General features: G+C 37.7%; 2 protein-coding genes across 4 annotated transcripts in view; one reads left to right on the top strand and one right to left on the bottom strand.

Moving 5' to 3' along the window:
• The window catches only part of INTS12 (integrator complex subunit 12), a 35,632-nt gene extending 21,258 nt beyond the window's left edge, over positions 1-14,374 (bottom strand). For 2 of the 3 annotated variants that reach the window (XM_086704469.1, XM_025922016.2), the window contains exons 1-3: positions 14,228-14,374; positions 5,706-5,870; positions 1,708-1,860 (exon numbers count right to left, since the gene is read on the bottom strand). In XM_086704469.1, coding sequence (XP_086560595.1) covers positions 1,708-1,860; positions 5,706-5,861 — 309 coding nt within the window. In that variant the 5' untranslated portion in view covers positions 5,862-5,870; positions 14,228-14,374. Of the gene's footprint in view, positions 1-1,707; positions 1,861-5,705; positions 5,871-14,159 lie in introns of all 3 variants that reach the window. The other variant, XM_086704470.1, reaches the window with a different exon arrangement.
• GSTCD (glutathione S-transferase C-terminal domain containing) overlaps positions 14,372-22,628 on the top strand; it is a 133,137-nt gene continuing 124,880 nt past the window's right edge. Inside the window, exon 1 of the mRNA XM_025921871.2 lies at positions 14,372-14,600. The gene's annotated coding sequence lies outside the window, so the exon portion shown is untranslated. The remainder of the gene's footprint in view (positions 14,601-22,628) is intronic.

Genomic DNA, 22,628 nt, shown 5'->3' with positions numbered 1-22,628 from the left:
AAGACAGACACTGCACAATGACCAAGTCCACTTGATAGATATTTTGACATAGATAGTTAGGGGCAGATATAAACACTAAAGATCTGTAGAAGACTTATAATAAATTCATCATCAATACATTAAAAGAAACCAGCAAGGTAGAAATAAAAATCAGAACATTTTAGCATGTAACTGTATTTGTCTTTTTATTCTTTTATCCATTAAAGAATTTTGGAAGCTCAATGGATTTACTTATATGCCCTGAGAAGCCACAGCACTAACAAGGCTATTTTTAAGGGTACTTTTTATTTTAAATATTTTAAATTATAAACTACCAATATTTAAAACATATTGAAACGAAGTAAATAGCAAACCATCTACCAGTTATCCAGATATTGCCATATTTACTTCAAAGCAAATTCTGGCTCCTCTCTTTAAGATATAAATGTTATAGATGTATCTGTCAGATTGGCAACAATTAAAAAGTCTGGGAAGACATGGAGAATTTGCAATTCTTATACTTTATTCGTGAGAATATAAATTTAGTACATGCACTTTGGATAGTAATTGGCAATGTCTAGTAATGTTGAAGAGGTACCTATCCTATTACATCCATTAACGGATATGCATCCTATAGAAACTATCACCATGTGCACAAAGAATTTATCTTTAAAGCAGCTCACTGAAGCTCCATTGTACTAGAAAAAAAAGAGAAATAAACTAACTCCTCATCAGTAGGGAAATGGATAAACTGATTTACTTACTGAATAAATGTTACATGGTAGCTGAAAGAAATAGATCTTCATGTATCAACACAGATGAATTTCTTTTTTTTTTTTTTTTTTTTTAATTTTTTTTTTTTTCAACGTTTATTTATTTTTGGGACAGGGAGAGACAGAGCATGAACGGGGGAGGGTCAGAGAGAGAGGGAGACAGAGAATCGGAAACAGGCTCCAGGCTCTGAGCGATCAGCCCAGAGCCTGACGCGGGGCTCGAACTCACGGACCCCAAGATCGTGACCTGGCTGAAGTCGGACGCTTAACCGACTGCGCCACCCAGGCGCCCCCAGATGAATTTCAAAAGCACATTTCTGAGTGATGAAAAAGTTGCCAAAAGATATACATGTACAGTATGATACCATTTATATAAATTTAAAAGCACAGAAAACAATATAGTTTACGAATAGCCAATATTTATCACAAGTATGAAAACATTTGGGACTAATATACTCCACTTTAAGGGCAGGGATTACTAAAGATTTTTTTTATGTATTTTTTACGAAGTGCTAAAATCTCAATAATTGACTATGTGCAAAAATCATTCAAAATAGGCAATCCAAGACTTATTTGCAGCTCTGTTAAGGTACACATCATCTTGTAACAAATTTCACATTTAGTCACTTATTCCTTCCTATCTTTTCTTCTCAGCAACTGTTCCATTTAGAATATTTAATATTTAAGTTATGGATTAAAGTTTATACTTGAAATTAGCACATCGCCTAGGGCTCAACTGCGTGTTGCCAAGGACTTCAATAAATGGTTAAAAAAAAAGTTTCTAAGTTTTACTGATTTTTCAAAAAATCGACATCTATAATTATCCAAATATGTTTACTGGGTAATTATTGTGTACTTTTACCTACTATTATATAAAAGAAGTGAACACCAAAGAATTGTTCCTGCCTATAAGCACAATTAATTTCCTTTTTTAAAAACTAGATTAAATTCTTACTTTATCAGCTGGTCTCTTTTCAGCTTCCTTCTTTACTTTTTCAGTTGTGAGGACTTTGCCATTATTATTGCCAGAAGGAAGACTGGAGGATGTTTTGGGCTCTTGCTTAACAGAAATAGCTTTTGCACTTGAAATTTTGGGTGGCTCCACATCCTAAGAGATGAAATAAAAAGATACCTATAATCAACTGTTCTAACCAATTGTAGAAAGTAGACCACAAATGTAAACGATTTTCAGTTAAAAACTATCATGTTTGGCCAATGTAACATCCATTTCTTTAAACAGATTTATTGAGAAATAATTGATATACAAACCACATCTATTAAAGTATAAAATTTGCTAAGTTTCATGTGAAACCAGCACTATAATCAACATAATAAACATATCCATCATCCCCCAAAGTTTCCTTGTGGCCCACTATAATTACTCTTAGAGGCATACATCCTAGAGAAACTATGTCCCCCCATCCTCAGGCAACCATGCTTTCTGGAACTACAAATTAATTTACATTTCCTAGAAATTTATATGAACAGAATCATACAGTGTGTACTCCTTTTTCTGGCTTCTTTCACTCACTCAGTTTACTTATTTTGATACTGATTCATATTGTGCAGTATATCAATAGTTCATTCCTTACATGTTGCTGAGTAATATTCTACTGAATGGATATACCACTTGTTTATCCATTTATCCATTGGTGGATACTTGTGTATAGTTTGGGGCTATTACAAATAACGTTATTATGACCACTCATGTACAAATCTTTGTATGGACATTTACTTCCATTTCTCCACAATTAATGTCTAGGAGTGAAATGGCTGGATTATATGAGGTGTATGTTTTTAAAAAACTGCCAAACCATTTTCCAAAGTGTTATGCCATTTTCCATTTCCACCAGTTGTATATGAGAGTCTTAGTTCCTTCACATCCTCATCAACACATCCTCTTTTTACTTTTAGACATTCTAAGAGGTATATAGTAGTATATTACTGTGGATTCAATTTCCATTTACCTAATGTCTAATGATGTTGAATCGTTTTTCAAGTGCTTGTCTACCATACGTTATTTTGTTTGGAAGTTTTTATTAAAATGTTTTGTCCTTTTTAAAAAATGGAGTTGTTTGTTTTATTAATGACTCTAAAAAGTTCTCTATAGGTTCTGGATACAAGTCCTTCATCAGACACATAATTTACAAATATTTTCACCCAGTCTCTGGCTTGTCTTTTTTTTTATTTAAAAATTTTTTTTTTCTTTTTAACATTTGATTAGTTTTTGAGAGAGAGAGAGACAGAGTACAAGCAGGGGAGGGGCAGACAGGGAGACAGAATCCACGAAGCAGGCTGCAGGCTATGAGCTGTCAGCACAGAGCCTGATGTGGGACTTGAACACATGAAACACAAGATCATAACCTGAGCCGAAGTCAGATGCTTAATGGACTGAGCTATCCAGCCACCCCTGGCTTGTCTTCTTATTCTGTTTTATGCTTCCAATCCTTGTTCTTATATTACCACTTTGCAGATATTTATACTTGCTATGTATTACTAATAGATAGTATAAAAAGTTTATGTATAAGATACCTCTTGGAATCGCCCTTCAAAAAAGGAGGGCATTTCCTACCATTCTAAATAAAACTAGCACATCTGAGTGCAGTCTACTTTTTTGAGACAGCAGATAAATGTAGAAAAATACAAATAGGAACGATATACATTAGATTCAGAACAGTAGTAACCTCCAAGGAGGAAGAAATAGGGAAGGGATAAAGAATGGGGCTTTCGATTTCTTGGTAGTTGCACTTGATTTATTGTGCTGTCTGGAGGAGGTGTTGGCAAACTGAGGCCTGGAGGCCAAATCTGGCCTATTGCCTGTTTTTTATAAATAACGTTACATTAGAACACAGCAATACTCATTCATTTTATGTATTATCTGTGGCACTTGCATGCGACCATGGCAGAATTAGATTGTTGTGCCAGAGACCATGTGGCCCACAAAGCCTAAAATATTTACTATTTGATACTTTACAGAAAGTTTGGTGACCATTCATGTAGACCTAGGAAAGTGATGGAAAAAATGTTAGTAATGCAGATTAATTTAAAAGTGTAACGTAAAAAACGAAAAACATAATCTTGTAGCATTTGAAAACTATTATCTAATTCAGCAAAAAAGTTACAAGTCATTGGCGGAGGAGTTAAGTTCTAGGGTTGTTTGTTTTTTTTTTAAGTTTATTTTGAGAGAGGTTAGGAGCAAGAGGGGGAGGGGCAGAGAGAGGGAGAAAGAAAACCCCAACATGGGGCTAGAACTGACGAACAAGGAGATCAAGACCTGGCCTGAAATCCTGAGTCAGACATTTAACTGACTGTGTTCCATCTAAGTTCATTATTTCACATAGGACTTACTGAATGATGTAAATGAAGATATCAACTGATTTTTATGTTGCAATTACACTTGGAGAGCCAGCTGTTAATGTTTATAAGCATACCACTGCCTCCAGGTGATTCTCTCTCTAGAGATGTAAATGGCAGCTGAAGGCTACAATGAAATGAATCCAGGGTTTTTAAATACCTGACAGTATTTTCTCTAAACTGATCAATAAGAAGTAACTCTAGTTAGAAATCTAAGGGCAGGAGGCTTTTTAATCAAAACAAATTTTTCATGTACTTTAATAGATGAACTTCCTTCTGTTTGAGAATCTCAAAATACAGTACTGCTTCTTTAGTAATAATAGGTTTTACCTATTGGGATATTATCAACATTCAGAGCAGAATGAACTTACTAGTGTGTTTTGTAGAGCTGTATAATTTGGCCAGTTTGAACTCACTGAATTTACCAGAATGAGAATGGTAGAAGAAATGAGGACACAATGGCGCTACTATTCAAAGGGCAATAAAAAGGCTTGAGAATACTAGAGCTAGTGTTAAAAGAAGACTGGGGACAAAATACCACTGTTTACTTGGGCACTGAGTCTGGGACTTGGGCCTGTCTTTAATTTGAGATTGTGAGTTAGACTGAGCTAGTGATGTAATCCTGTCTTCCTTTTCTCATCTTGTTATCTGGGTCCAAAGACCTGGATGACTTTGGAGTTTCAGGGCTCTAGAGCTTTGGAAAGGTTTGAAAGAATGTCTCAGGTATTACAAATATAATAAATGCTGCCATTCACTAAGAGCCTATTATGTACCGGGTAGATACTGCACTAGGTGGCTTACATGCTTTATCTCATTTAATTTTCACAATTTTGCAAGGTAATCCTTATTACCTCCATTCTACTAATGAAGAAATAGAGGCTGGGGGAAATGAAGTTACTGTGTACCTTGGTTTCCTTATTTTTAAATGAAAATAAATAACACCTATTTCAAAAGATCATTATCACAATTAAAATTAATTATACACATACACCAAGCAGAAAAATACCTGAAACACAATAAATGTTCAAGATACATTATCTATTACTACACAACTAGTAAGAGGCAAACTGGGATTCAAAACAGGTTTGTCTGGTTCCAAATGTATATTCTTTTCACATAAAGTTGTTTGGCTGCTTTGTCATTATCAAAGTTGGAGGCACATAGTTGTCATAATTTATCCACATACCTCCTTTTCCCCTTAAAGTATCCTATCCATGTTCAATCTACTTCATTGCAAAATTTGTCCTTTTACTTCATTAAACATTAAAACATTAGAGAATAATTACAAGTCACGGTTTCATCCAGTAGCTTAAAATTTGGGGGGATGAGAAACAATTAGAAATTAAATCATAAATAAGTAGGTTTCCCTACACATAAAGTAGAACACAGTATCCCTCACACCCAGCTAACTTTTCCATGTAGAGTAAAAGTTCTCTGAAAACATGAAGGAAGAATAGAACACTAAAGAATATAATTTCTTCATGCCACAATGAAAGATTATTTTGGCAGGGAGACTGTTTTAAGATGGTCTAAATATTAACACTGTTCTACTGCAGGCCTTAACAAAACTCCCCCCAAGCTTTTAGTTCTTGCAGGTACCTTTTGAGATGGACGGTAAGTTGAATCAATGCCCCGAGCCAAAGATTCATCAAGTAGTGCCTTTAGCTTGTCTGCAGAATCTTTACTTTTTGAATGTAAGAAGCCAAGTGCTTTCAAAAAAATGGGATCAAGTTCCAAGTTCACAGCAGCAGCCATTGCAAACACCTGAAGAAAATAAGAAAGGGGGGGATTAATTTAGAGACAATGAGCAATTATCTATGTTAAAGATTATCTATCAGGTTCTTTTATTTATAATAGGTAATACTGTGCCCATTATACAAAATCTGAAACATCAGAAGAAAAGTAAATTTCCTTGTTATTCCTACCAAATTCGTTTCCCCTGAAGCAAGAACTTTATCAGTGTTGTGTGTATCCAGACCCTGAATTCAAATTCAAATTCAAATCCTGAATTTGAAATGCAGATAAGCTCCTCCCTGCCACAGAGCACCTTCCTCAGGGTTTTAAAATATACGCTTACAGTTCAGTGTACAGGAACTTGATGTGTTTAGGTCAGGTTTACCATATGTCAAAATTTCTTCTCTCAAACCTTATTTCCATTACCAAAAAAAAAAAAAAAAAAAAAAAAAAAAGATTTGAGGCAGCGAGGCATGGCAGGAGAACAATGGTTAAAGGAAACATCAGGTGATGAGCTAAAGGTCATTGCTGCAACTTTTACCTCAACTACCTTTTTTAAATCTCCTTAATCCTCAACTCCATTCTTGAATGCCTCAGAAAACATACTAAGATAATCTATTGGACTACATTTAGATTGTGGTATCTCATGCATTAACCTACTTTTAAAAAGCAAGGTCTCTGAGGAATGGTGCCATAGTTACTACCAAAAAATTATATATACATAATATAATTTATATACATGATATAAAATCTCTCCCATAGGGCCTGTGATAATGCTCCGTGTCATTAGCTTAAAATACACTGAAGATGTACATCAAAGGCTTATGAAATTCCAAAACATTAAAAAATTTTGTTTTCAGCTAATACCAATGCTATCATGTGGTTCTAATTCTTGTGTCACTTTTTCAAATATTACTCCAGGCAAGGAATTATTAAAATAAAAATGTATACTTTGTGTTCAATCCTTTGATCAATATTCTAGGGCTTGAAATTGTCTTCTATCCTTGAGGTTAATATTGTAATAATGCAACACACATGTACTGTTAAAGATCTATCAGCAATTCCACAGTAATCTCTCATTTTTAGGGGTTTATAAAGCCATTAAAGCTTGCTGTAGGTTGAATCTTGGCATATGAAAGTTCAGACTAAAGATGAATTTTGTTTGTTCCTTCCCCATCTACTTCTCCCCAATCCCTTTCCAACTTTGACAGGAAACACACCCCCACACCTACAGGCTTTTTTTTTTTTTTTTTTTTTTCAAGACGATATTAGATACCTTTCTGATAGCCTCAAAATTATTGTCAAATTCTGTACTCTAATGAAACACCTGAATCATCCATGAATCCCAAAGCCAATACTAAAAGGACAATTATCTACCTCAAACAGTTGTATTAGTAATTTAATGAAAACTGAGAAGCAATCTGTCACTTAAGACTATATTATTACATACATCATCTATGTAGATGATAGGTACAGAAAGGTTTTTTTTTTTTAATTTACTCATGGTATAGGCTGATTACTATACATATTTTCTGGAGAAAATAGCTCATTAAAATGTCAATGATGAAAAGAGTAAACCTGCCATTCCTCCTGAGTGCTCAAGGGGAATATGGCCTAACCTTTTTATTGACCAAACTTTTTATAGTTAAAAAGCACAGCATTTACTTACCAGAACAATCTGTTTTACGAGGTGCTGACCAAAGGGCTAATATAGAGAAGAATCCTTCCAATATACTAGAAAAACAATTACTTGAAATTTCTATGCTGGAAACCAGAAGCAAGGTATTTACTGTTACGTATTTCCATAATCACAGACAAAAGGTTTGCATTACAGATTAGGTGACAAGAGTCAGTGCCTAGCTTATAAGACTACAGAAGTCATGTCATCAACACCAACATTCCAACTGGAACCTTGGAATCCATTCTTTTTATATGATCCTGCAGTTATAAAACTGAATAGGCTTTGTACCCATGCCCTAAATTACTAACATGTCTCAAAGGTCTTAATAGTGGAATATAGGGAAAAAATATAAGAATTTCTATTTTTAATTTTTTATTAAAAATACGCTATTAATACACAGAGTGATAGCAGTGTAGACATATAATTGATAACACATATAATGAAGTGTGCTCAATTTCACACTCAGGGAATGATGAGACAAGTTTGGAGGCCACTGCTTTAGTCTATCCAGCAACTGCTAGTTTTCCTTTCCCTATTATGTATACATCAAGGCTGCTTAAGGTACAAACTACCTTTCCGTAGAAAGGCCTTCCAGTACTTTCATTCAGCTAAGCCCTTCCCTCCCTCCACAATAACTTCATTGCTGGCTGCCCATAATCTTCTAGTCCCTACTCATTATCTATATATTCCCCTATATTTTCTACCTTGTTTTTCAAGCCCTCCTTGCATCTCTTTACCTTTACTATTTCCCCCACTACATCTCCTTTTTACCATGGTCTCCTAAGTGGTACTCCTTCGACTTCCTACTCAAAGAGCAAAGAGGTCTACAGAGACCTTATTCCATATAGCTGCTTTTGGAGAAACATTCCATGGCCACCATTTATCAACATCTTCCCTTGAAATCTATTACCTATACCTTCCTGGTTGCTAAGGTATGGAACATTTGCACTAGGCTCATCTTCTTACTTCTCCCCACTGTCATCTCTGGCAATTTTAGCATCTATATTGATGATCTTCTCCAGCTTCCTAGTTTACTTAGATCTTCAATCCCAAAGAGCTTCATCTTCAGCCACCAAAGCCTGAAAGTAGCCACAATTATTCTTTTTTTTGACTATAATCTTGTATCTTTTTATCTCTTCCACTGTTTTCACTAAGGAACCTCTTCAAGGTACCAGATCAACCTTCCTTTATTTTGCCTCCTCCCCCTGTCCCCCATTTCTTTCCTTGCGTTCCACCTGCATTTTGAATTTATAGAGGCCTCCAGTTTCTTAGTTCCCTCTGCTTTCTCCTTATTGGCACCTCCTTGCCTCAACTTCTTTCCCACATCAAACAGAAAACAGTATTTGGGCCTAAAATAAAACACTCAGTTACATGTTTTATCCTATATATTTTAGTTTTCTATCTTACTTTTCCTCACTTTTTTTTTTTTTTTAACAGTTTATTTATTGATTTTGAGAGAGACAGAGACAGTGCAAGTCGGGTAGAGGCAGAGAGAGAGGAAGAGAGAGAGAATCCCAAGCAGGCTTTGCACCATCAGCATAGAGCAGGATGCAGGACTCAAACCCACAAAACAGTGAGATAATGACCTGAGCTGAAATCAAGAGTTGGATGCTCAACTGACTAAGCCACCCAGGTGCCCCTCCTCACCCTTTTATATTGCTTTCTCTAGTTTCTATTACTTCTCCTTTCTTATGGACAAATGCACACATAGTAAAATTTATTTTTCAGCTACTGAAGTCCTTAAAGAGGTCAGCAACTAATTTCTCAATTTATCTCCTTTATTATTATAACCAAAAATATTTTCCTGGAGTTGTACCAAATTATGTTAACTTTTATATAGTTCCTTCCCTGTATATTCCAAAATCCATGACCAAAACAGACTGGAAAAGAGCCATATATCATTCTTATTGAGGATTAGAGCTAAGAATTCACTCCCACCAATACCACTATTATCCCATTCCTAGGTTATTGACATTTTTTAAAGTAGTAATTACTAATTTTCTGACATTCTTTTTTTTAAAGCAACACCTAGACTTTAAATTAATTCTACATTTAAAGCATTAAGTTTCTTTCATGTATCTGTATCTGTATATATCTATTTACATATATATACACACCTAGGACTTGTTTTTTAGAATTCTAATCCTCAGTGCGAATTCTTAGCTCATGATAGGAATCATCTATGGCAAATGCATATAGCACAGAAATTCCCACTAAACAGTGATCTCTTTTTCCCACCTCTTTCTATCCATCTAGATTTATTTGCAGTATGTCATTAAAAAATTTTTTTTAATGCTTATTTATTTTTGAGACAGAGGACAGAGCATGAGTGGCAGAGGGGGAGAGAAAGAGGGAGACAGAGAACTCATAGCAGGCTCCAGGCTCTGCGCTGTCAGCACAGAACCCAACGCAGGGCTCAAACCCACGAACTGTGAGATCATGACCTGAGACAAAGTTGGACTCTTAACCAACAGAGCCACCCAGACGCCCCTACAGTATGTCATTTTACTTCCTGTCCTATATTTCATGGTCCAGGTTTTCAAAGACTCTCTTCTCTAAACACCTGTGTTCTACAGTCCTATAATTTCATCTACTTTGTAGCCATCCATCCTGTTATTTACCTTCTCCCTGCCTGCACCCAAACTCTTAAATGCAGCTGAGAGGAATACATACTCTGCATCTGTAGAGTCACCAATCTCATCTAGGCACTCAATACAATTTAGCAATCCTATCATGCTTCTACTCACTTCCCTACTTTCTGCCAAGATCAGTTACACTTTCTCCATTTTCCTTGAAACTGCTACAGCATCTCAGTAGATGTCTTCACCAATTTCACAGAGAAGACAAAAGCTGTCAGAGAGAAACTAAATCAACATCCTGCCACTACATCTACAAACTTACCTGCACCCATCCTTTCCTTTTTCCCATCTGATAAATGAAGAGGTGGCTCTCCATGTAATGCTACCTGTAACTGGATTCTACCTTTTCCTTCCCCATCTGGACCCTGAACTATGGATTATTTACTATGTCCTCTCCATCGCCCTCTCTCTCTTTCTTTCTACTGGCATCTTTTCATTTACATTTAAATATATTCAAGCCTCTTCTATCCGGTCTTCCTCATTTCATAGCAAAACTTCCTTCAGAAAGTCATCCTCATTCTATACTCCCTTTTTTCATTCTTCTACTTATGCTGCATTTAATCCTGCAATCTGGCGTTTGTCCCACCATTCCATCCGTGAAAATGTTCTCACCACCGTATTCATAGCTTTAGGTAAACAGATATTGTTTCTTCCTCCTACTTCTTTCTTAGCCTTTTTGTAGGTTCCTATTCCACTTCAACTTAAGTGGGTCTCTTCTTGTCTCACTCTACACCTTTCTCTCAAAATGTGATATCTGGATCAGAAGCACAGGCATTACCTGGGAACCTGTTAGAAATGCAAACTCTTGGTCTCTACCATGAGACCAACTGAAGAAAAAAACTCTGGGCCCAGAAATCTGTATTAAGCCTTCAAAGTGATTCTGATCCACTCTAAAAGCTTGAGAATTACTGTGCTAGACAATTTGATCTATACTCTTTTGCCATGGATTATAAATTTATCTCTCTGGCCCATCTATCTCTTCCAAGATCCAAATGCCAGCTTTAAATGGGTATCTCACTGGTGCCTCCTATTCAACATGTCCCTAACAGAGCCACTCATAACCTCTTCTTCTGTCTCCCAACCAGATCTTCTAGCATTCCCTCTCTCAAATGATACTTAATCCCACTGCTCCAGCCAGAACCTGAGTATCAGCTACTCCTACTTCCTGAACCCTCACCCTACACCCTTGTGTTCAGTCACCAAACTTCCTAAATATACCTCAAATTCATCTACTTTTTTCAATCCTTGTTACCACCACCCTAGACCAAGCTATCACCACCTATTATCTGGCCTACCATATTAGCTTGATCAGTCTCCCCACAATCACTCTTGTCCCTCTCCACATCTTTCTGTATTATTCACTGGGTTAAAATGCCCTTTGCACTTCTTGCTGCCCAAAGGTTAAAGAACGAGATCCTTAACGAGGTCTCTAATGCCCTACATGATCTGGTAGTACATGTAAAATAGTTACAAGAGTACCTGGCACAGAGTACACACTCATTAAATACTATCTAGTATCTCAGACTATTCCCATTCCTCACTCGCTGTTGTAGTCACATAATTTAGTTTAAGTCTTTCAACATATCATATGCTCTCACCTCAGCACATCAGTAGAAAGTGTCCCATACCCATCTTATTCATCCTTCACATCTCAGTATTTTTTCCCCCACACTTCCCAAATACAGTAAGAAGTCTTACTGTTATTCTGTTCCCAAACATCCTGGAAGTTTGGAATAGTTACTATACTGTTAATTATGTAAACAGTCTTTCTCACTAGAATGTAAATTCCCTAAGGATGAGCACAGGATTGACCTTACCCGCTGCTGTTAACTGTGTGCCTAGCAGAGTGCCTGGCAGATAGTGGGTATTCATTAAATGCTGGCCAAGTGAATACACAGTACTCATTTCCTCTTTCAAAAACTTTCTCCTCCGTGATTTCGATTACGCTTAACTTTTCTGGTTCTTCTCTTCTATCTATCTCTGGCTACTCTTACTCTGGTTCATCTTTTCAGCCCTGTCACTCTTGGTATTGCCCAAGTATCTGTTCTCATCTATCTTTTTTAGTTCTGCTTCCACTTTCTTCCTTGGTTATCTTCTATTTATCATGTTTTTAACTGTCATCTTTAGGCAGATGGTTTCACATTTTTCACCACTCCAATCTCACTTAAACTCAAATCCCACATTTCCAATTGCTGAGTAGGTATGTCTACCTGGTTGCCCAATTTAGTTATGACTAAAATCGATATTATGAATACCTTCCTCCGAAAGTTCCTTGTCCTGCACTTTTTTCAATGAACGACACAACTTTCTGTTAATCTGGTCTGAGGCCTAAATCACATATTAATGTTCCTGAAACATATTTTCCTTTCCTTCTTATTTTTCTTCTTCAAAAATTAAAACTCCCTACTGCCTTCAAAATAAAGCCTAATCTCTTGGCCTACCATTTAAAAAAGACAATTCATTAACTGGCACAAAAACTTTAAATCTTCATATACAGATTCTCTTTACAGCAGAGCCATTAGCTGGCCTTGACACCTCTACTCACTTTTTCTGTCTGGGAAGCTTTTTACCTATTTTTAGATGTCCAAATTCTATGTTCAAATATTACTTCTCACGAGGACTCTATTCTCGGCTGGTATGTCCTTCTCCACCCCAAATACTAATAATCTCTCCCTCCTAGGATATCTAGTAGTGCTTTCTCATGGTACCAGGACTTTCTACCTTGAATCATACTCTTTTTTTTTCCCCACAAGTGTTATATTCCCTATAAAACTCTGAGTACCTTATGAAGGAGAGTCTACATTTATCTTTTTGCCTATCACTTTGCTACTTTGCAAAGTACCAAAAATAATGGCTATAGAATTATTAGGGATCAAAGTAAAGTGTAATGGTCTTTTCTCTCCTTCTACACAATTCTAACCACTTACGAAGTCCCTTTACAAAAAGAGCAACAAGAAACTCAAATCCATCTTCCATGCATCTAACCCCCTAAGCCCCACAAGCATCAAAAAAGCAAAATAAACAAAACCACCTCGGTCTTGACTACAGACCTGTACAGTGTTCCTACCTGCAATACTCTCTTCCTACTCCTTTACCTGGCTTAAATTCATTAATCCCGCTAGACTGTAACTCCATGAGGGCAGGGTCTTATGCAGTTAACATAGTTTGAAACTTAGACTCTCAAAAATATTTATTGAATGAATGAACTAGGTTTTGTTTAAATGTCATTTCCTAGGGCGTCTGTTATCTCTCCAATCCAAATTGGATATTCATTTCTTACCCTACATGCCAATCTTAAAAACACACACACACGCACACGCGCGCGCGCGCGCGCACACACACACACACACACACACACACACATCCAAAGTTGATCATCTGCACGTGCACAAGATAAAGGAAACTGAACTTATTCACACCGAGTGCAATATTAGGGTTGCCATCTCCTAAACGGCTTTGCCCTTTATGTCTTTGGAGGCTCTTGCAACCTTCTACTAAAAATCTTTTTAAAGATGCTGTCCGTTTCATTCCTCTACTGAATTCTTGGCCTTGAGTTATACTGATATCTTAGGGACACGTCTGGAAATGCAGGGAAAGCGGAAAGACCACGATTCCAAACCAACCAAGTGACGGACTAGCTGAAAAGCGACAGCGGACACTCAGAAAAAAGAATCTCAATCCTTTGATCAAAGCATGACACACCGAAGGCCTAGCACGAAGGGAAGGTCTTTGAGGGAGCCCGAGGAAGGGGGGAGGCGGAAAGAGGGAGCTGCATAGAGAAATCGCCAAAACCTTCCGAGGAAGGTCCGAGACGGGGTTCTGGAGACCTAGTCCCTGGGGCCGTGCCCTAGATAGGCGAACCCGCAACAGACTCGGAGGAAGCACAGCCCTCACCGAAGGGAGAGAGCGGTCAGCCTGGGGCACGCGACCGCCCGCAAATTACGAAGTTTCCCCCTAAAGAGCGAGGAAACTAAGACTCCACGGGAACTACTCTCCCACCTCGCCCCTCGCGGAGGTCTCGAGCCTCCCAGAGGCGGCTGGGAGCCGGGCAGCTCGTCACAACTCACCGCTCCGCCCCGCTACTCCGTCCGTTCCCGGAGGCCCCTTCCGAACCGGTCCCGGAACTAGCCGGCTCCGAGGAGGGGGAAAAAAAGGTTCCTGCAGCAGTGTGAGGAGGGAAACTTTTTGGCTGTGCGACGGGAGGAAGTGACGTTACCCCCGGTTTCCGGTCCGCCGGATTATGAATGACGGCCGGCCGGGCTGTTTCCAAGACACTGTGCCTGTTGTTTCTCCCCCGGCCTCTCTGGCAGCCAGTGGCCTCTTGGGCGAAGACTCGCAGAAGCGGCCACGGAAACCTGGCTCGCGCGGGGCGGGAAGGCGCAGGCGGCTCGTGTCGCTGACACGCTCACCCTCCGTGCCTGGCCGCGCCTCTGCGACCAGGTAAAGAGGGCGCTCAGGCCGCCGGCTTCGCAGTCCCCCGATCCCCCTGACTACTCTTTGCATCCGGAGGCGACTGGGCTGACGATGCGGGATGGAGAGGAGGTGGTGGGAAGGGCAAGGGCGTGGAATTAGTGTCCGATGTCTCTCCAGTGCTGGGGTCCCTCAATCTCTTTGACAGCCACAGCTTCTGAGGGTGCTGGTGGAGGCTCCGGGCCCCTTCTCAGATTTCCCAGGGCCAGTCCCCGTGGCTTCCTCTGCTGATGGGGGAATGGAGCATCTTCTGTTTGCAGCAGTCTGTGGAGTCGTTTGCCTTTTGCTGCGAAGTGTAGTTTTAAGACCTTTTGGCACGCTCTTTTTTTTTTCTCTTTGGCACTTTGTTTTACATTCCATGCCTTCCTGGTTGGAGAAAGCAGTTGTATGTGAATACTGCCTAACAGTTGCTCCAAAGGATTTGCTGGGGGGGGGGGGGGGGGCATTTGTTTCTGTTACACTAGCAAAACTGTTTCAGTTCGGTTTTAAACTGTGTGGAAAGTTTGAGTTTAACTGGCACGGAAATTGCTTTGGCTTTAGAAACGCCCGTACTTCCCATCCAACTCTACCTGGTTTGAGATTAGGTGCCTTGTCTTTTTCCTTTTATTCTTAATCCCAGGATTCCATTTCTTGTTATAAATTCTTGAATGTCAAGGAAATTCCAGCATTTAATGGTATATCTTGTGCTAAATTAATGATTTAACAAAATACTGCTTTTCCAAGCTTATCTATAGAAACAGTATTAAAGGAGAAAAAAAGCTGGCACGAGTTAGTGACGTGGCAATTGTAAACATGGTCATTTAAATGTTGTGAAAATAAATTCTTTGTTGTAAATACAACCGAATGATTTGCTGTCATATTTAATAAATCAAACTTTAAGCTATGTGAGTTTTTTTTTTTTTTTAATGCCTGGTGGGGAGTTTACTAAGAGGATTGCTTTAAGCATACTCATGTGAAATTATGTTTGAGTTATACCTGAAGACATTATTTTAAAAGGTCTAACTTTAAAAATAAGTCTGAGAAGAAATCAATGAGATTTGAGAATTGCTTTATCAGTTCTTCTATTTATTTTTTTACACTTCTACATGTTTACCTGCTTTAAGCAAAGCTCAAACTTGAACTTCTGTAATAGTGGGCCTGTCACGGTTTAAAAACAACAACCCTGTGTTTAGTATGTAGCTTTGGTTATTACCCTTGATTTGAAATAATAAGTACTGAGTATCCAATCAGCCTTTCTATAATAGGAACAATTTAGCAGACCCTGAAACTTAACAAATTCTATAGACCAGTCAACTAAAACATCTGTAGTATACACAATTCCTTAGTATAAGTTTTTGTCTTCAGGTATTTAAAGTAGCCCACTGAATCCTGTTATGATTAGTACTTAGAATACAAGGTTTTAAACCATTTAGATCATAACAAGCCTAGATATTGTTTGCTGTGGGGATTCAGTAATTTTATTTCAGGCTTGCTGGCTTTTTTGTTTGTCTGTTTGTTTTGATGTTTACTTATTTATTTTTTGAGAGAGAAAGAGAGAACACAAGTCGGGGAAGGGCAGAGAGGGAGAGTGAGACACAGAATCTGAAGCAGTCTCCAGGTTCTGAGCTGTCAGCACATAGCCCTATGCTGGGCTGGAACCCACGAACTGTGAGATCATGACCTGACCCGAAGTCAGACGCTCAACCGACTGAGTCACCCAAAGCGCCCCAGGCTTGCATTTTATGCTGTGATCTCCCTTAATTATGAGGTCAGACATAGCTGCAAGCATTATGATTCCGTAGCAGAAGATGATTCCCTGATTCACCAGAGAGCTGACATACTTCCCTTATGGCTAAAGTTACAGTAAGCTTTTTCACTTTTAAACAGTTTTTCTGCACTTCTTACCCAGAAAAGAAAACAGCTAATTTTAATTATTGAACTTTGTCCTCTAGGACTTAACTATATGTATCCCCATGGTACATAATGTAATGAGGACTGAAGCAGCTTGGGTTTTTTCTTTCCTTTTTTAACCTTTAGTATCTAAGGTAATTAGCTGCTGTCTAACCCTATATGAGCAAGCTTTTTTATACATATAGATAGTAAGAAAATGGGATAGGATTTGCAACCAAATTGTGTTATTTTGTGAAATGCATAAAACACAAGCTAAGCTCTAATATTCATAATGTTGAACATTTGATGTAGTAAGGAATTAAAAGGGTTTAAATTTTAATCTTTAAGAAAAATGAATTTGTAATTTCATACCTGTAAACTGTGGTGAACTATTTATTTTGTACAATATAAACAGTTAACATGCAAGTTAGGTTATTACACATTCAACCATTTTGTGACTTTGTGGCTTTCAGCCTCAGTAACAGATTTTTTATGGGAGGGTGGGGGAGGGGAAACTTTTCAATTCAATAAAAATCCCTTACCTTTCTTGAGAAGTTTGGAAGTATAAAGTATAATTTGTGGATTGCCAGTCAAAATTTGTTTTTTAATAGTATCAGTGGATAAGAAATTTTGAGATAAATTACAAATGAATAATAATAGCTGGTATTTATTTACAGGCTTACTAATGTGATAGGCATTGTTAGGTTCTCACAGCACACTATACGGTAAATCTGATGTTATTGCCCCCATTTTATAAATGAGGAAGCAAAGGCACAGAAAAGTTATATTGCTATTAAATATCAGAACCAGGATTTGAACCCTGTTAGTCACCTCCAGAGAGTCTAGGCTCTTATCCATTACTTTATATTTCTTGGTGTATAAATATTCTACTTATTAAGTGTATAGAATCCATTTCAGCTCCTAGCTCTCTTGACTGAGTAGCAGTATACACAAAAACTATAAGTGTGGATGGATTCTAGTTACACTTATTCCAATTCAGCTCACCAAGGTCCTCTTGTTTCTTCATTTCGATTTAATGATGTCAAGAAGAATGAGGCTCATGTACCAAGACTAAAGTTCTTAATTGCGTTGTCATTACAACGATTACTGATACTCATTTATGTACATTCATTCATTTCTTAAACTAAAGTTTGAGTACTGATTGGAGATAGAAGGTCAGGTAATAAGTGCTATAAAGCAAAAAAAAAAAAAAAAAAAAAAAAAAAAAAGGGGGGGCACCTGGGTGGCTCTGTTGAGTGTCCTAACCCTTGATTTCGGCTTTAGGTCATGATCTTAGGGTCCTGAGATCAAGCCTTTCGATCTCATGACCGAGCCCCACGTGTTGGGTCTGTGCTGAGTGTGGAGCCTGCTTAAGATTCTCTTGCTGTCCCTCTGCCCCTCTCCCCAACTCAGGCGCTAGCTTGCTCTCTCTAAAAAAATTAAATTAAAAAAAGGAAAAGGATAAGGGGCTAAGAGGTAATGGGAGTCCTTTTTCAATTCAGGTTGTCAGGGAAGGTCTGTTCTTGAATTAATATTCAGACACCTCAATGAAGTGAAGGAGCAAACTAGGCCTAAGGAATAGCAGACACGAAAAAATTCTCCAGTGGAGCATTCCTGGCTTCTTTCAAGAACAGCAGGGAGAACTGGAGAGGAGTGGGTGGGCAACAGGGAGCAGAGGTAAGGGATCAGGTCAGAAAAAGGATAGTTAGGGTCATGGCAAACTATAGGCCATGATAGGAAATTTGGATTTCAAGTGTTTTGGGGAGCCACTGGATGGTTGTGAGCAGGGGGTGTGATCTGATTTATGTGTTTAAAGGATCATTCTGACAATTGGAGAGTGGACTGATGTGTGGAGAGTGGAAGAAAATAGTTAATAGATGTTTGTAGTAGTCTTTATAAGAGCTGGTGATGACTTAGGTTAGTTGATAGTGGTAGAGGTGCTAAGAAGTTGGATTTAGCATATATTTCAAAAGTAGAAATGGTAGGTTAGAGAGAAAAAACAAGTTGAGTGAGACTTCAGAATTAAGGGCCTGAGCATCTGGGTGAATGGTGTTGCCATTTTATCAATAAGGGACTGCTAATGGGAGAAGAACAGGTTTAGAAAAATGTCTAAGGGGAGATGTCAAGTACAATATAGGAATCTGAAGTTCAGGGGAAAGGGTGTCCCTGAGATAAAAATTGGGAGTCATAGATGATATTTATACCTATGGTGCTGGAGGTCACCTAGAATAATAGTACTGTTATATTGTCAGTTGTGGCCCATTAATGGGTCGTGAAGTCAATTTACTGAATACTAACCAAAATTTAAAAAAAAAAAAAAGATGAAAGGAAGGAAGAAAAGCACAGAATTAAAAATATCAGATACATCCCATGTAGTAGGGTATTTCTTTGTGATTCTTTTGTTTCAGTTTTATTCAGTGTATAATGAGTTGCATTAAAAAAAAGTCTTATTGTGTGGCATAATTAAAACTTTGAAAGCCAGTGGGGCGCCTGGGTGGCTCAGTCGGTTGAGTGTAGGACTTCAGCTCAGGTTATGGTCTTGCAGTTTGTGGGTTTGAGCCCCGTGTTGGGCTTTGTGCTGACAAATAGCTCAGAGCCTGGAGCCTTCTTCAGATTCTGTATCTCTCTCTCTTTCCCTCTCCCCTGCTCATGCTCTGCCTCTCTCTGTCTCTCAAAAATAAATAAATGTTAAAAAAAATTAAAAAAAATAAAAACAACTTTGAAAGCCAGTAATCAAAGGAGTGAGTGTAGCTAAGAATAGGCCAAAGTACTGAACCACAAATTACTAAGGTCTGTGGAGGATCCAAAAAAGAGAATTAGGAAGGAACTACCAAAAATCTTGTCAAATGATTGCCTTTAGGGGCACCTGGGTTTTTAGGGGCACCTGGGTGGCTCAGTTGGTTGAGCATCCAACTTTGGCTCAGGTCACGAGCTCAAGTTTCTTGGGGGTTCAAGCCCCACGTCAGGCTCTGTGCTGACAGCTCATAGCCTGGAGCCTGCTTAGGATCTGTGTTTCCCTCTCTCTTCCCCTCCCTGCTTGCACTCTGTCTCCCTCTCTCTCAGAAATAAATAAATAAACATAAAAAAATTAGAACAGGTTTTTATCAAGGATTACTGAGACCAGCACAATTGCTTAGAATAACAATTTCTGATGAGCTTCACTTTGGTGGAATTGTTGCTGCAATAAAGTTGCCATATGCTTCACTTTATGAAATTTAAAATTTATAAAACAGTTCTATTTATATTAGAAAAATGGCTATTCCTGAATGTTTGCAGATAAGATCCCTTTGTAGATTCAATTAATGCTTTTGAATTGATGGATAGTTCTTATCCATGTGTTGGAACTAAAATGTACTTGTAAGGATTGTGAAGATTAGAAGTAATGTATAAAAGGTGTATGTGTTTAGCACATAGTTGGTGGACAATCAAATGTATGTAGGATTATTTAGAATTATATTCTTTGTTCACTCATTTAACATTTATTAAGCTATCAAATTCCATGCATAGTGATAATTTCTTATATGAAAAAAACAATATTTTGTTACAGTGGTGTACTTTTTGGTCTTTACCTATTATGTAATATATAACTTACCTATGTATCCATTATGTACTATTTAGTTGCCATAGATCCAGTCTTGAATTTTGAGCACAAAACTTTCAAACTTTTTTTCAGCTTCTGAACAAGTATGCTTATTTTCAATACATTTATTATATTTTTTCTTTCTCTTTATATATACACATGCATGAAGTGAAGTAGTAAAATGCTTTTAGAGTTTAAAAACCCCATGAAACTCATTTACCTTTTCATATGTGACATACTTCAATTTATCAAGACCATGATATGTTAATTAGAATGAGAATGCAAAAAAAAAAAAAAAAAGGTAAATGCCTAAAATGTTAAACCTGTGACTGCTTCAGTTATGTTTAAAAATATCTATGAAGAGTCACAAGTAATGAAATCAGGCTTAAATATTTTCTTTTCCCTTTTTATTTCCTCAGCAGCATTCCCAAACAAACTGGCATATCCAGGGAAGAGATGTACCCTCCATCAGCTCTGTTTAGCAGCCAAGTTTGTCAGCTATTTTCTCTCTCTGTCTCAGGAGTAGTTAGAGTGTGGCACCTGTCCAGGCTGAGCAAATGACACTACTTCTGTGCTTGGCAGGAACGTAATATGGAGTAACAGGAGCTGCCCCAGGAACCCCGGAAACCCCAAAGATGATTCTATAGTACCTACCTTTTTAAAGCTCATGACATAAAAATAATTATGTAAGGAATCTCTAGGTAGAAATGGAGAAGAAAAAAAGAGAAGAGGCTTTTCTCTTGCCTATGATGTTTGCAAACTTAAAAACTGTGTTCTACTGTCTTGAAAAACACATAGTACAAGCCAAAAACATATATCAAATTTGTACAGGTTTGCTAATACTTAATATTTATTTTAGAAATTACGTTAGTACTTAATGGGAAGAAATTGCCCAGGGAGAGTAATTTTTTAACTCCAAGATCATTAAGTAACATTTTTAATCTCCCGGGGGGGGGGGGGGGGGACACAACACACCAACATCTATATTGGAAAAATAAATTATGTTAAGAATCAACACTACTTTGCATTTTCTCTCCGGCATCTCATTAATTTTTAGATATCTCCATGGGCAGGTTATTGCTATTCTGTTTTGTTGACATTTAGCATTTATTAAGTGCTCACAGTGACAAAAGTTTATAAAATATGTAAAAAAGCCTATTCTCAAGGTACTTATTCTATATGCCTTGGAAAGTAGCAAATAATACATGTACTCTAATTTTTTAATTTCTTTTTTTTTTTTAATTTTTTTTTTATTTTCAACGATTATTTATTTTTGGGACAGAGAGAGACTGAGCATGAACGGGGGAGGGGCAGAGAGAGAGAGGGAGACACAGAATCGGAAACAGGCTCCAGGCTCTGAGCCATCAGCCCAGAGCCCGACGCGGGGCTCGAACTCCCGGACCGCGAGATCGTGACCTGGCTGAAATCGGACGCTTAACCGACTGCGCCACCCAGGCGCCCCTAATTTTTTAATTTCTAAATCACAAGTTGTAAAAGAGCATGACATTGGTTTCAGTTTTGTTTTTATTTTTTAAAGAGCGGGACTAGTCTCATAATTACTATTTCCTAGACTGCTGGGCAAATGAGGAAATCCATCATGTTTTCTTTCAAATCTGCTTCTTGAAGCATTTAGGGATCTTCTGTATAGTATCACACTATCAGCAGAGAGAATTAAGAAGATCAGTAAGTTATTAGCGGTAGATTTACAGGAACAAACTCCTCAAAGAAATGATTAGTTTCCTAGAAAAGGTGGTTTCTTTTGCCTGTGAGCTTTAATAAGCACCCTTTAATAGTGCAATAGTTTTAAAGCAAACTGCAGGTGCAAAAAAAAAAAAAAAAATTAAATTAAAAAAAAAAAGCTAATTAAGCTAGGGAGAAAATGGTTTCCATGGGTTAAAAAGTTGTTGCTTCTTGGGGCGCCTGGGTGGCGCAGTCGGTTAAGCGTCCGACTTCAGCCAGGTCACGATCTCACGGTCCGTGAGTTCGAGCCCCGCGTCGGGCTCTGGGCTGATGGCTCAGAGCCTGGAGCCTGTTTCCGATTCTGTGTCTCCCTCTCTCTCTGCCCCTCCCCCGTTCATGCTCTGTCTCTCTCTGTCCCAAAAATAAATAAAAAACGTTTGAAAAAAAAAAAATTTAAAAAAGTTGTTGCTTCTAAATCACATGAAATAATTTTTCCCTAGATAATCTCTTAAAGAAGTAACAAAACATTGTGCAGATCTGTTATGTTTTAATAAAAGAAATACAAAATGAAATAGTAGTGATTACTTGCATTATCAAAAGTTTCTCTAAGACAACACTTTACTTACTATATCGCTTTGTTATAATGAATTATTAGCTCTTTAACAAAAAAGCTGAGGACCAAGACACTTAAAAATATTTGTTTTGCTTTCAATTAAAAAAGGAAATTTAGGAAATTTAGTATTTTTTAAGATTTCCTAAATTTCAGAGTACACTAATATTTCAGAGTACACTTAAAAGAAAGTTTCAGGTGTACTCTTTAAAGGCTTTTAAAATAATTTTTCCTCTACCATCTTCCTATTACAGCCTTC

The sequence above is a fragment of the Puma concolor genome, chromosome B1 (assembly GCF_028749965.1).
Source record: "Puma concolor isolate L17-30 chromosome B1, mPumCon1.1.hap2, whole genome shotgun sequence".
Lineage (NCBI taxonomy): Eukaryota > Metazoa > Chordata > Mammalia > Carnivora > Felidae > Puma > Puma concolor.
Note: the sequence above shows the minus strand (reverse complement) of the source record. Positions and strands in the feature narration are given on the sequence as shown.